General features: G+C 40.4%; 1 protein-coding gene across 1 annotated transcript in view; it reads left to right on the forward strand.

Annotated features, from left to right (window-relative positions):
* ltk (leukocyte receptor tyrosine kinase) overlaps positions 1-15,388 on the forward strand; it is an 84,888-nt gene extending 69,500 nt beyond the window's left edge. The window contains exons 20-29 of the mRNA XM_036150758.1: positions 4,482-4,668; positions 4,759-4,849; positions 5,160-5,224; positions 8,081-8,210; positions 8,295-8,392; positions 9,147-9,239; positions 9,497-9,598; positions 10,329-10,463; positions 12,545-12,635; positions 12,726-15,388. Of these exons, the coding sequence (XP_036006651.1) occupies positions 4,482-4,668; positions 4,759-4,849; positions 5,160-5,224; positions 8,081-8,210; positions 8,295-8,392; positions 9,147-9,239; positions 9,497-9,598; positions 10,329-10,463; positions 12,545-12,635; positions 12,726-13,733 (2,000 nt within the window). The 3' untranslated portion in view covers positions 13,734-15,388. The remainder of the gene's footprint in view (positions 1-4,481; positions 4,669-4,758; positions 4,850-5,159; positions 5,225-8,080; positions 8,211-8,294; positions 8,393-9,146; positions 9,240-9,496; positions 9,599-10,328; positions 10,464-12,544; positions 12,636-12,725) is intronic.
* Positions 15,389-15,498: the final 110 nt, after the last annotated feature.

The raw sequence follows: 15,498 nt of genomic DNA on the forward strand, positions 1-15,498 counted from the left end.
CACTTAAGGCCAGAGCAAAACATGGTGGTGGCAGCATCATGATGTGGGGGTTCGTTTTGTCAGCAAGGACACAGGAGCTTGAAACTTGAGACTGCAGTTACGTTTACATGGACAAAAGTAATCGAAATAAAGGGCCGATCAGAATAAAAATGCGGCGTATAAACACGCCAATCAGAATATTGTGATCAGATTAAGCTCAATCAGAATGAATCCTTATTTCATAACGAGGGGTGGTTTATGCCGATTGATAATCGGATCAACATGCATATAAACACCAATGAGGCTCAAGTTATTCTGAATGCAGCAAAATGACCCGAGTGCACATGTGCGCCCGACGTAAACGTGACGTATTTCCACATTGGTGAGTGGCTTTAATACATCGGGAAGCAAAACTGTCTCTGCTTCCAATACAAACTTTAAATTCAAACATTAAAAGAGCTAAAAAAATGGTTATTATTCAGTAACATTTCAACCATAATTAGAACCTCATGCTAGTCCAGCCTGGGCACTAATAATACTGCTTTGTTTGCTATTCTTTCTTGTTTAGCAAAGACAGAAGTACTTCTTCTTCTGTATTTTTTTTTAGGGGGATTTGGTAACTGCGCATGTCGGAGTGGTTTTACTCGGAATAAAGTCAGGTGCATAAAGACGCACATTATGATCGGATTAATTGACTGTGTGCCCATATAAACGGAACAATCCGATTAGTTTTTGTTTTTTAATCCTAATACATTTCAATCTGATCGTGAAATTTTGTGCATGTAAACATGACTACTGAAGGCTCACCTTCCAGCAGGACAACAACCCTAAATAAACAGCAAGAGCTACAATTCAAAGGTTTAGATCAAGGCACCTTCATGTGTTGTAATGTCCTAGTCAAACTCCAAACCTTAGTCCATTCGAGAATCAGTGGCAAGATTTGAAAGTTGATGTTCACAAACACTCCTCGTCCAGTTTGACTTACCTTGAGCTGTTTGCGGAAGAGAAATGGGAAAAAAAAAACAAGTAGAAGTGCACATACATCTGTTACACATACATATCCCAAAAGATACACTACTATAACTACAGCAAAAGGTGGTTCTAAAAAGTATTCACTCAGGGGGTGTGATGCAAGTACACAACACACTCTCCAGACTTTAAAAATTAGTTATTTTCTTTTCACCATACAACAATATATTGCTTTGTGTTGGTCTATCGCAGAAAATCCCACTAAAATGCATTGATGTTTGTTGCTATGACTTACCAATTAAAAACTTCAAGGGATATGAAGACTTTAGCGGTTATGCTGTGCAGTATAACTGCAGATTCAGAAGAAATTACTCAGTCTTTATGCAGGGAAGTAGGACAGTGAGTGATTATGCAGATAATAACACATCGCCAACTTTCTGACAGCTTGAATGCAACACAGTTCTGGGAAGGGAAAGCTTGATGTGTGACTGATCTGATCCTCAGACAAGTGCTTTTATTATGTATGAAAGGCAGGTTCTCTTTCTTGTTGTCCTACTGAAAACCTCTGCGAATATTAAGCAGAATCAGCTGGGGAAAAAATCTTCCTGTCTTTTTTGACCGACTTGCCTGTGAATCCAAACTGTGTGTCAGTGCCTACACACAAAAAAAAAAAATCCTGTAAAAAAGTTACATTTAAATCAAATAACAGGTTTAGTACAGCAGAGCAAAGCAGAGCCAGATGGTATGTATGTTTTGCAGAGCCTAAAGCAAAAAGTACGTACTTTCATTCTAGTTCTGGCATTTTAGGCCATTTTAATGTCATGTCTTATCCAAATTTTACACAAGTAGCTTTTTTTTTTTTTACATGTCTGATTTCCGTGCCTTAACTTCAAACATGCAAGAGGAGTTTTTTTTTTTATTTGCACATATGTTTTTCAGATTGAGCTCACAGTTTAGGTGACGGTTCAGAGGAACTTAACGATGTGTAAACAGAGCAGGTTAAGAAGAGTTGACCGATCGGTCAGCTTCATGGTTGGACATTTCTACATATAAACTCAAAACGATGTTTAGCTTTTATGATGGATTTTTTTTTAGATAAGCAAGGCGTGACGGTCAATACTGCACCTCTATCATCTGAATTTTAAATTATCTTTGTATTTTTATTTGAAGAGATCTCTTCCCCTTCCCCTTTTATGAAAAAACATTGTTGCCTTTTATGGTCAACATCCTGTTTGAGCACCAAGTTGAGCCTTCATTGTTCACATTGTCCACTTAAAGCAATCTACAAGGTTCAAATGACCCCAGACCATGGTGCTCCCACCACCATCTCCTAAACGCATGGATCTTTGGGTGTGAAACCGTCATGTTTACCTAACAACCCGTGTTTGTGCTGATTGGTCACACAATCTACGCCCATGGGGACAGGAAACCTTGATTATGGAGTTATTTGTTCCATTATTGGTTTAAAAAGGACACGGCATTCATCAAAATTCACCTTTTATGTTATTTCATGATCAAACGGGCTTCATAAAATTATCCTGAGTCATATAAATCTATAATATCCCCTTTGTACTCCGCAGTGAATTGCAAAACTATTTATATTCAGTGAATCTTTTGCACATTTTGCCATGTTAGTGTATTTTACAGAATTGTTATGTGATAGAACACAAAGCAGGGCTAGCTGTAAAGTGCTAGGAAAATAATACCGTTTTCTACATTTATTTTATTTTATTTTACAAATAAAAACCAGACATGGTGTTGTGCCTTAAAATTCAGCCCATTCACTTTGAGCCCCCTTGGGTAAAATCCAGAAGAGCCAATTGCTTTCAGTGTATAACTAGTCAGCAATTAGAGTCCACCTGTGTATAATTATAATTTCAGTACAAATCCAACTGTTCTCTAAAAGGTATCAGAGTTTTTTTTTTTTTTTTTTTGAGAACATTAGAGAACAAACAGCACCTAGAAAGTCAAAGAACCCAGCAGGCAGGTCAGGGTGGAACATTTTAAAGCAGGGTTGGATTCTACAACAACATCCCAAGCTTTGAACATCTCATAGAGCAAAATTAAAATAAAATAAAATAAAATAAAATCCCAAAATGTAACCATGGTAGTGTCATGCTCTGGGTAAGCTGTTGTAGCTGGGATAGCTGGTAAGAGTTTGTTGCAAAATGCATGAGGCTAAATAAAAGAAAACCTCCGTACAGTCAGAGTTACAATCATGTGTTTGAATCGCCCAGTCAAATTTCTGATTTTATTGTAACAGACAATCTATTAAAATGTATAATAGTTAATGTTAATGATGCTTTCCATGCAGTCTATTCATCAATCTAATCTTTTTTTTAGATAAATTGGATACAAATTCAAACTGAAGGAAGTGCTTATAACACATGTTTTTAATAAAAAAAAAATAGAAAAGGAGAAAAAGGAAATCCAAGTAGCTTTTTTTTCTGCTCCACAGTTTGCACAACTCTCCATTGGTCTATTAAATAAATTAGCAATAAAATACAGAGAAGTGTGTGTTTGATGCAGGGCAACGTGTAGAAAAGTTGATTGTGGATGCTTTGTGTTGCTTATCTATGCAAAACAGAATATTAAGAGGGCAAAGTCTCAATGCAATCAGTAAGGTTTGTTAGTCTGCAAAGTTGCAAGATATTTGTCATCAGGAAATTTGTTTTTATGGATAAAAAGAAAACACATTCCTTTTTTTTCAAAATGATTGGAAAAACTGAAAATCAAAATGAAATGTTTCTAAAATGAGATGTTTTAAACTAATACAATCATTGTTGTTTGATGTTTCTAACCAACTGAATTGTGAGTAAACCTGTTCTGTAAGTAAGCCGAGCAGAGAATAAATGACAAATATTTCTTTAACAACTTTTGAGGCGTTTTGTGAATCTGTGGCCGCTAGAAACAGCATGAAAGCGTCACGTTCCCTTCAGCTAAACGGTGTCTCTTCACCTGAGCTCTCCCCCATGCAGGGAGGTAGTCTGTGCCCTGGTTGCTCCCCATCTCCTCCTCCTCCACCTCTCCCCAGTCCTCCCACCCTGCCTTTTCCTCCTCATTTCGCCTCACCCCCCCATCCCTCCTCCCGAGTCCCCAGCATCTGCACCGGGCGATGGCTCGACGGCACCTTCCTCCTTGCACGCCACTCCCCCTCCCTGGCAGACTACCAACCTGCATCGGGGACGTGGGCTTCCTCCACGGCGGGTGAGTCCGACCTCACACGGACAAGTTGGTCTAGGTGCCCTAACCAAGGAGAGGCCACCCCACATGAGCAGTCCTCATGCCTGTGCTCCTAATTGGAACCTTTTCTGATTTTCCGCTGTTATCTGACGCCAAATTGGGGGAACACCTCTGCGATGTGGCTTGATCGCTCCTTGCGTTAACGCTCCTAACCCAGTGCAGTTCGGAGGCTGCCTCTGCAGTTTGCACGCAGCTCTGGGCTCCCAGTTAAAGTCAGGGTTCTGGCTACTGTGAAGACTCTGAAGTAGAAGTAACCCTGTTTGTTGTCTGGGGGCGGCTTCTGCTTGCAGTGTGGTACCGCAGGAAGAACGACCTGCACGCGGTGAGGCGGCGTCTGCAGAGTCCGGAGTACAAGCTGAGCAAGATCCGCTCCTCCACCATCATGACCGACTACAACCCCAACTACTGCTTTGCGGGCAAGGCGGCCTCGCTCAGCGATCTAAAGGAGGTTCCACGCAAGAACATCACCCTCCTCAGGTTCTGTATCACACGTGTCCAAATGTGACTAAACTTTTTTTTTTTTTTTTGGTTTCTTATGGAAAGTTTTTTCCTTTTTTGGTTCCGTAGGGCTCTCGGCCATGGTGCGTTCGGTGAAGTCTACGAGGGACAGATTCTGGGGATGAGCGCTGATGGCAGCCCCATGCAGGTGGCCATAAAGGTCAGCTCAAACTGAAGGATAAGTTTCACCTAAACTTGTCATAATTACACATGAACATGGCTCCTATTACAAAGAACTGTGAGTTCTTAAGAGGAATGGTTTGAACTGTTTTGATAAAAAAAAGAAGAAAAGAAACCACAGCATTGCACTAAATGTGTGAATATTTGTCATGCCGACCCTCCAGATCCAAAGGGGGAAGTCGCTCTCTGCAGGATGTTGCCAGGCTTTTTGTACTCCACTGATTAGGTCGTGTTGTATGGATCCCTTTAACAATGGCAATAATGCTTCTCTGATTATGTCTGCTTCACAGACCCTTCCAGAAATCTGCTCCGAGCAGGATGAAATGGATTTCCTGATGGAGGCTCTGATTATGAGGTGAACCCGACTGAACGCTTACTCTCACTGTGGTGGAAGCATTTATCGCTGATTCAATTTTTGCCTCTTTATTTTATCGCTTTTATAAAAAACACTGCACTGAATCTGCCATCTTATTACCTTTATCTGTTGGAACTATCGATCAGTTGCTTTTCAAATAAAACAATCTACTCATCCCTGTTAAAGTAACCGGACCCCCTTGGATGCATAAGTAATTGAGATGATGAAAAATCCTTTCAGAATGATTTCCACCTTTAATCTGACCTACAATCTGTACAAGAAAAGCAAACAAGATTTTATGTTGGGAGGAAAATAAAATCAAAGTAAAAGAATGTGGTTTATACTGTAAGTGAGCTCATATTTAATACCTTATGGAAGCATCCATCTGGGATAAGCCCACCACCTGCAGAGAGGAGCATCTGGCTCAGGTGCAATGCAAGTCGAGGGGCAGGTGAGGGCGAGTGTGTGTGTGTGTGTGTGTGTGTGTGGGGGGGGGGGGTATGCTACTTTCTGGAAGTATGAACCTTTTCAATTTTATTACTCTGACCTTTTGTTGGGTGTCTATCATGCCTTTTGGAATTGTGTCCAAAAAGTTTAACACAAAGAAAAAGCAGTAAGAAAATGCCAAAATCCATTTGTTTCCAAAAGAATTTGTTTAGTATTTGTTTTTTTGCAGAATGTAGCCTGACTTGGCTGCTGATCTGTGTAAGGAAAGGCTTCCACCTTGCCACCCTATGCCATAACTGAGATGTACGAAGAAATGATGGTGCAGTCAGTGCTTACTAGTCCCTGCAGCTTCCTTAATGCTCTGTAATGTTCCTGTAGGCCTCTTAGCAGCCTGCTTGATCAGCTGTCATTTAGTCCTTTTATTACTTTTGCAAGTAGTTCTCGCATTTTCTTCCCTTGATGATAATGGTCTTCACTGTGTTGCAATTATTGCATTATAGACTTGAAATTTTAATTGTGATCTTATGCACTAATTATTGTAAGATCTAACAAGTTCATTTTGTAAAATGTCATCACCGCCTGTTTGGAGGGTATGTCAGTGTCACTGCATAGATTCAGAGCTTCACAAAGGCAAATACAGCATAACATCAAACAGGCTTCACCAGAACAGCAGTTATAAGTCGTGCAGTTGTTCCAGCATACGATCAATTTAGTCGATATTGTCAAATGTAATAAAATTTATTGATGAAACCAACAGCAGAAAAAAAAATTAAAACAAAAAGTAACAATCCCATCATGATAGATGGTTTTTGGGGTGTGTGAACATCATCAACTTGAACTTATTGTCATCACAATAAATCACAGTTCTAATCACATTTATCTTTTCCATAAAAACAACTAATACGATACTTTTGAATCTGTTTTCCATATTACATCTAATGCTTTTTGATTGATATAGTTTTTCTGTGAAATCCCTCTGATGCAGGGGAGTCCAAAGTGCAGCCCGGGGGTCATTTGTAACCCAGACTGATATTGTAAGGCCCAAAACTTTAATTCAGTAATGATACAAATTTGGCGAGCCATCGCAGGTGTTGTTATTGAAATTGGTCACTTTTTGTTGATTTGGGAAAAACATTTTCCAAAAAATTTAAATGTTCTTACAATGAAAAATGTCAGTTCCAAAACAAACTATTCATCTCCAAGGTTGTGCAAAGGGCCCAAGTGCAGATATCTGTAAACAAGTCTTTTGTGATTAAAAATAGGAAAACTTAAAAAATGGTGTGGCACAAGGAGAACAAGGCAGAGAAATAGGAAGACTAGCTGGAGAAACGGAGAGATTGGCAATTGAACAGAAGATTCCAGCAAAGAACGATTAGAACCGATGAACATAAATACTGAGGGACAAGTGGAGAATGACAACAGTAATTAATCAGGAGATCATGTCAAGTAGCTGGGGCAGAAGGAAAGCAGGAAGACTGAGGAAGGAAGATTAGTCAACATGAATGAGCTGAAGAGAGATACAAAGATACTATAATAATAATAATAATAATAATAATAATAATAATAATAATAATAATAATAATAATAATAATAATAATAATAATAATAATAATAATAATACATTTTATTTAAAAGGCGCCTTTCTGGACACTCAAGGTCACCGTACAAAAGGATAAAAAAACAGAATGTCAGAAAAACAAAATAAAAAAAAAACATTTAAAAAATATTTTAAATATCAAACTAAGGGAGACATCTAACAGAGATCCAACAGAAAATTAAAACCAATGAGGAAAGAACAGAAGCCAAAAATAAACTAAGAAACCAAACATAAAGGAATGAAGCAAAAAGGCAACACCTTAAAGAACACAAGCAACAGGAAAATTTATAAAATAGAGAAAATGAACACCCAAGGAAGGATAATGACATTTTTGAATGTATTAAAAATGTTGCTTGAGTAGTTTATTGTTGAGCCAGTTAAAAAAAACATTAACAAATATTTTTTTATGATTTTAGTTTAAAAAAATAAATTTTGACTTGGTGATGGTCTTTTTTGTTAACATGCTTTTGAATGATCATTCTGCCACATCAAAAGTTAGGTGGATGTTCAAATCTTGATTATGTATCTGCAACATTTAGTTTTTATCCCCCCCACCCCAATGGAGTTAAGTAATTTTTTTTATGGAGTCGTACAGGTTATAGGTTTAACACATTAAAAGTGGAAAAGGTTCTGAAGTCATTTATCTTGGTCTATTTTTTTTACAACCACAAAATGTTTTTATTTTAGAAACTGAGCAACAACATTTTAAATAGTCCTAAACATAAAGACTAATCAATAACCCCGGTAGGACTTATTAATTGATGAACAGTTGTGCTGAACCAAATACCTATTTGGTCCTTTTGTCCTCACAGCAAGTTCAGCCACCTGAACATCGTCCGCTGTGTCGGCGTCAGTCTGAACATCGTGCCTCGCTTCATCTTGCTGGAGCTGATGACCGGAGGAGACATGAAAAGCTTTCTGAGGCAGAACAGGCCACGAGCGGTACAACAGTTTTGCAAAATTTTTATTTTAACGTGCTCCTGAGGTTTGTTGGCCCCATGCTGACTGAAGCTGTGCCGTTTCCAGGGCCAGACCTCTTCTCTCGTCATGCGGGACCTGCTGCAGATGGCCAGAGACATCGCCTGCGGCTGTCGATACCTGGAGGAGAACCAGTTCATCCACAGGTTGGGTTTCGTGTCCAGTTGTTAGAGGGAGACGTTCAAACTTAAAATAAACACCGTAAGCTGTGGAATATAAATGAAACATATTTCCTGAGACCAGATGGAGCACATGCTCTGGATAAAAAGTACAATCAAAGTACATACAGACGTTTGGTGCTAGCCCTGTCTTTATCATAGCAACCACTGAAAATGATTAATTTCTGTCATATTTAGATAATTAAGAAGCTATTAAATGTAAAACTTTACAGGGTAAAGAGGCAAAGCAGGTTGCAGAGCTACAGTTCTGGTTGGAGGCTTCTATCCTCTACTGATTAATTAGGACATTTTAATGATTTATCTCATTTATCTGATTTATCTCTATTTCATTAAAACAACATACACATAATATATATATATATATATATATATATATATATATATATATATATATATATATATATATATATATATATATATGTATGTATGTATGTATGTATGTATGTATGTATGTGTGTGTGTATATATAAAGGAGGTGTGTGTGTTTTATAGTTTTAGTTTTAGCCTGTGTGGATTATAGAAACACCACCAGAACTTTAAGACTGTTCACACAGTTGTCATTATTAGAATTAATTGCAGTTGTTTGTTAGTTTACCATTGGAGGCAACAGTTCAAATAAATCGTCGAATGCACAGAATTATTCTGCACTTAAAGTTCATGATGGGTGGCTTTAAACTTCTGACTGGAGATGTATTTGCTCACAGGTTTGTTTGTTTTTTAGAGACATTGCTGCCAGAAATTGCCTGCTTACCTGCCCTGGACCAGACAGAGTGGCTAAGATCGGAGACTTTGGCATGGCTCGAGACATTTACAGGTTCGTGTGCTGAATCCGCAGCGGCTCCGCTGAGCACGCAGCGAGGCACAATCATGTGGCTCCTGGAAGCCAAAACTGATTTGATGCGGTCCTTGCTGGAATAGTTGAAAGAGAAATTTAATTTTCCCCCATAGGGCCGAACTCTAAATGAACTTACAGAGTTCACGGCCTTGGGTTATAAACATTATGCTTCAAACTACTGAACAATACAAAACTCTTAATGTGAAGGCTCTGAATGTTTTTCTTCTTCTTCTCAGGGCCAGTTATTACCGGAAAGGAGGTCGGGCCATGCTGCCAGTCAAATGGATGCCGCCAGAGGCCTTCATGGAGGGCATCTTCACCTGCAAGACTGACACCTGGTAAGTCATTTAAGTCATTTGTTCAATGACACACATGTGGCACTGCTTTGAGTCGGGGCATTTTGTTGAAGAATACACTTAAAATGGGATGAAAAGTTGCTCCGGTTCAGTCAGAATTAATCGCGGAGCAATGAACAACGCACATTTGCAAATAAATATTTACACAAACGCCTTTAAAAGGCAAATAAATAATGTGCTGCGTGGTCTTATTATTCTAAGGCACTACTTTTCCTGTATACACACACATATAAACCATGAGTGAAATTCCCACATACCAGACTCCAAATCAACCTATTCTTGATATAGCCTTTCTTTTAATGAAATAAAATTACTTAAGCATTGAAAATGATTTTTATTTAGCAGTTCACTGGTACTGGTTGTGCTGCTAGGCAAACATGTAAGCGTGGAATTTAAAAGGAACTAATGAGGACATATTTGTCTAAGATTACAAAGTGGCTTAAATTAATTTATGATATGATCCAGTTGCAGCACTTTAATGACGCTCTTCAGGATCTTTCCTAATTGAGGTTTGGTTGTATTGAACTTGTTACTCTGGTGTGAGGGGTGGTGACTTGGCGAAGCTACTCAAAATTGCTTCTGATAATGTTTCTTTAATGTTTACACAGGCTATTAATTGTAATTCGTTTCTGAACAACAGGGAAGCAGGAAAGATTTGTCGAAGCAAAAAAAAACAACCCTCCCACTTGGTGATCTTTGTCTCCCCCTGCAGGTCATTTGGAGTCCTTCTCTGGGAAATCCTCTCCCTGGGCTACATGCCTTACCCTTGCAAAACCAACCAGGAGGTTCTGGAGTTTGTCACTGGCGGAGGGAGAATGGATCCCCCGAAAGGCTGCCCAGGACCTGTGTGAGTACGGACATGGGCTGGGCTCAGTGCCGTGGGACAACCCGGACGTCATTTGGACAGATTTACAATTGTTATTGTTCCGGGAATCTTATGAGATCTCACAGGTTCTGCTTTTTTTTCCTTTTAATGATATAAAACAGCTGCAAGCAGAAATATTCACCCCCTCACCTCAAACACTGTTGTGGTAATGTGGATGGAAGATGCTCACAATAATTACTTAATTAATAGATAAATATAAACTTATGTTAATAGCTTTAAGGTAGCTTTAAGGTCTAAATGATAACTTATTTAACATTTGTGCATGTCTAAAAGGTGTTTAATCCCTCAGCTTCGGTTCTTTATTGAGCTTCCTTTAGTTTTTATAACTTCTGCTCAACAATGTTTTTTTTTTTTCCCTGCTCAACAATGTTTAATAGTGTTTGTGCTGCGACGGCTTTAAATCCCAAAAATGTTCAGTCCAACCTACAGTAAGTCTTGAAATGTTCCAGGATCTGGTGCTTGATCGCCAAGGTTGAATTTTTTTTACTATTCGAAATGGCCTGGTATTCCTGTCAGGATGGCAGATACACAGGCGAGATTACCACTTCCTGCCACAGCAAACTTCATAAAAAAAAATTATCGCTGGTGAATAGTTGTTTTTCAGGTTTTTAATTTGATGGCACCCATCATTTAGGAGTTCGTCCTGTAACCAGCGGGTTAAATCTGTATTCAACCAGAAAAGTCACCATTGAGGTTAACAATCTCTTTTTTAAGGGATGAACAAAAACAGTTTCAAAACATTAACATGTAAAACATCTTAAATGGCATCCACAAAGACTATTTAAAAATGTTCCATCAGACAGAATTTAAACCCAGACGATTTAAAGAAGTCATCTCTAAGAGCATCAGTCTATGCCTAAATTAATGATAATTTCCAGCCTGACATGCAAAATCATGAAATTATCTAAACAGAATCTGTCTGACAATATGAAATTGGCTAAAAATCCCGACTAGCAACACATGACGCTCCATCGAAAGAGACGACGAGACAGACGAGAAAAAAAGTCATACACGTCAATCAGTTTGGAAAGGGTTACAGAGGGCTTCTGGACTCCAGTGGTAGCCGCCGGTCTACCAAAATTACTCCAAAGTCCATCGATAACTCATCCAGGAGCTCAAAAAAGAACCTAGAACCACATTTGCCTCAGCTAAGTCAAAGTTCACTACTCCACAATAAGAAAGGAAGGAAAATGGCATCTACAGGAGAGTCCCAAAGACCAAAGCCACTGCTGAAGAAAAATAACATAAAGGTCCATCTCACATGTGTGGAAGGTGTGCGTTCCAACTGCTATAAAACAAACAGCATATAAAGAAAAAATAAAATCACACCTACAATAAAACATGTTGGGGGTAGTGTGATGGTCTTGGGCCGTCTTGCTGTTTCAGAACCTGGAAGCTGGTGGAACCATGGAGTCTGCTTCCCAGCAGAAAGTCCTGAAGAAGGTCCAGATAGTAGTTACCTGAGCACAGCTACGTAATGAAGCAGGATAGTGATCCAAAACACACCAGCAAGTCCTCCTCCCAAGTCAGAGTTCAGACATGAATCCGATTTATGCTCGTGCTCAAAAATCCGAAAACATGGCTGAATAAAAAAAAAAAAAAAACAATCCTGCAAACAATAGTGGGTGATGTAAAAGACTGATTGGCAGCTATAGCGAGCACTAAATGGCAGATTCTGCTCCCTAGGATGGTACAGCCAGCTATTAGGAAAGAGGAATTTACTTTATCACAAGGGACCAGGTTGGTTTGGATGGTTTTGTTTTGCTAAAAACACAAATTTTGTGTTTACTCAGCTTATTTTTGTTGATTTTTTTTTTTTTTAAATTGATGATCTGACACATTTTGTGTGAGAAAAGGGGCCAAACAGAATAAATCTGAGATTGGGGAAATCCTTTTTTCACAGCTCTTTATATGCAGAAGGTTTCAGAAGCAGGTGTTGATCAGGTTTTAAGCGATGATCTGGAAGTTTAAGTTAGGATAAGTTAATAAAATAAGCAGGATGAGGATAGCTGATCAGTCTGCGTCTCTTTTCTTTTGTTTAGCTATCGACTCATGACCCAGTGTTGGCAGCACTGTCCCGATCACCGGCCCAATTTCGCCACTATCCTGGAGAGAATCAACTATTGCACTCAGGTACACGTCTTCTTTTAATCATATCAAACCTTACTGCTAATTCAACTTAATCAGATGCAGTAAATACGTCTCTTTGTACTAATTCGTCAGGACCCTGATGTGATAAACACCACTCTCCCGGTTGAATATGGCCCCAATACAGAGGAGGGTGGAGGCTCCGTGTTGCGCACCGCTGCCCCCGCCTCAACGAGTCTCACTCCTTTACTGGTGTCACGCCCCGTCTGCAAAGATTCCCCGTCCCAGCTCGGTTTCTCCCCCAAGGGCTTCATTCCCCCCGCCCCTCCCCCACAGCCCACCAAGCCCCGCCTCCTGCTACAGAGAACCCAACCTGTCCATCAAGAAGTGACGTCCTGGTGTGAGGTGCTGGAGCCGTCCTGGGCTGAAACCGTTCCTGCGCCCAGTCTGTCAGCCGGAGCAAACTCTGTGCATCCTGAGCCTCCTGCTCACCGGCCCTGCTCCAGGAACAGCTCCTCCTCCGGGAGCCAAAGGCTGAAAAACAAGACCAAGAACCTCTGGAACCCAACATATGGTTCCTGGGTGCTGGAAAGCTTCCGGGCGAAGAAGACGCTGGCTCAGACCCGGTCCATGCCGCTCTCAAGTCCCACCTCCAACCCCCAGCCTTGCAACTCGCCTGCAGACAGCAACAAAGCTGCCTGTGACGGAACCAGCAGCACCTACCTCAGCCCGGCTTTACCTCCAGCCTGCCAGGCTCAGGCGGCCCCGTCCGCCCCCTCCCACAAGGCCTCAGCTGGCGGCGCCACTAAAGCAGGGATGGACCTGGCTAAACTGCAGAGCTTCCCCTGTGGTAATGTCAACTACGGCTACGACGAGCAGAGCTACGAGGCGGAGAGCTTGCCCCTGGTGAAGCCCAAAGTCTCAGAGGCAGGCGGCGGCCCGCCGAGCGTTTCGCCGGGGACCGGCCTGGGTCTGGCGCTGGGGTTCAGCGCCGCCTCAGCCTGTGTGCCCAAACTTCTGCTGAAACGCCACGCCAGCTACGGACACGAGGACGTGAGGAGACACGTGAAAACAGAGAAGCTCAGCCGTGACCGGGACTCTGGCTTTTCTCTGTCCGAGGACCTGAGTGTCGCCCACGTCTAGAAATCGGCAGAGACGTCGGTTCTGGTTGAATTTGTCGGCTGGATGAAGGAGCTGCGTAGCAAAAGATCATGTGACTGCACCCCCTGAAATGCTGGAAAACTCAATGAAATGCTGATATTCACACAAACTCTCCTCTGTATGTTACTACAGAGTCTTTGCTGTGCTCGGCACCTTCTCCTGGGCGCCCGGTACAGAGGTAGCTAAACACTGATGCTGAAGTACTTTCTCTGCTCCCTAGTCATCCTGCTTTTGCTTCATGACAGCTTTGGCAAAAGTGTGTTTAAATTAACAATATGTGTACGACCTCAACAGCTTTTAGGTCGAGGAGTTTCAAAGAAGCTGGTTTATAAAATGTGTCAAAAAGGCTAAAATGTGGCACCGACTTCACATCATGGTGCTGCAAATTGCACCTACGGTGAAAAACAGTAAAAACAAAACAGATTCCAGGCAGTATTTATCAAATTAAGATGAAAGTATGTACAAAAACACGAGTTTTGAATTGAAATGGTTTGGTTTTCTTTTCCCATTGCTTTATATTGGCACCCATAATTACCTATTGAGAACGTTTAGTTTTCATTTCTGTAAATCCAAACCAGATCTCTTCTTATTTTTACCTTTTTATTTTGTTAATTCTTGTGTATGATGTTTTGTTTTGCTGCATTCATTTCTCTACTTCTGGACAGATGCTGCGAGTTGCAGCTTTTTGACGTGGCTCACATCTTCTCCTGAGATATATCTACTGATATTTTTGTTCCGTCAATATTTTAGATGATGCTTTGATCAGGAAGACTGGAATTTATGAAAGCAAGACTCTGCCAAAGCAAGCTCAGATCTGGACCTGGGGTTGTTGATATAGTGACGTTCCTCCTGTTATTACCTCTTTGACTGTAAAGTCTGTCCAGCTCCGGTCAGCAGTTTACATCCACTCACCATTAACAGGGATGCCAAATTAATTCTGGGCTTCTACTTTCTGACATAAAACTGTAATTATGTAGAAAAAAAATCCTGTGTACATATTTGATTTTATTCTGGGTTTTCTTATTTCTCACAGGATCTGATTTGCACATTCAGGCTTAGATTCAGCTTTTTTTTTTTAAGTTGAATAGGAAGTTTTTTATTTTATTTCATAATGCATAATTCTCTTAATTTCTTGTTTGTGATCTTGACTGAGTGCAGATGGGAATTTCTTTTTGCAGCCTAAAAAAGATTTGTTAGATAGCATGAATAGGACTCACCATCAATTGACTCACAGATTATCAGGGTTGGATGTTTAGGAACTGTAAAAATTACAGGAGGACCAGGGTCACCGTCCACAGCAAAGTCAGTTTAACACCACCACATATAGAGAGACTAACTCCTGCTCCACCTCGATGCCCACATGGACAAGATAAAAGCCTTCTGGTGGAAGGTTTGATAGGCGAGACAAAAAATATCCCTGGTGAGAAGCAAAATGTTTGGAGGAGCCAAAGGGAGGCTTAAAAACCTAAGTACACCGTCGTCAAGCATGGTGGTGGCAGCATCATGCTGTGGGACTAACAGTTTTACTGGTGCTTTGCAAAAACAATGCCAAGCCAATATCTGGGTGGTCGAAACTAATTGAACTGGTTCTTGGTTTAAGCTGCATATTTAATCTTCATTACGACCACAAAAAAAAAGTAAAAGCTTTGAATTATTACAATAGTCGTTCCTGTGATGTGTGTATGCTACCTTCTGACCAGAACTGTTTTTGCTCAGTTTAGGAATGTTGCCTTTCACTGAAAAGACT

Source organism: Fundulus heteroclitus, chromosome 19 (assembly GCF_011125445.2).
Source record: "Fundulus heteroclitus isolate FHET01 chromosome 19, MU-UCD_Fhet_4.1, whole genome shotgun sequence".
Lineage (NCBI taxonomy): Eukaryota > Metazoa > Chordata > Actinopteri > Cyprinodontiformes > Fundulidae > Fundulus > Fundulus heteroclitus.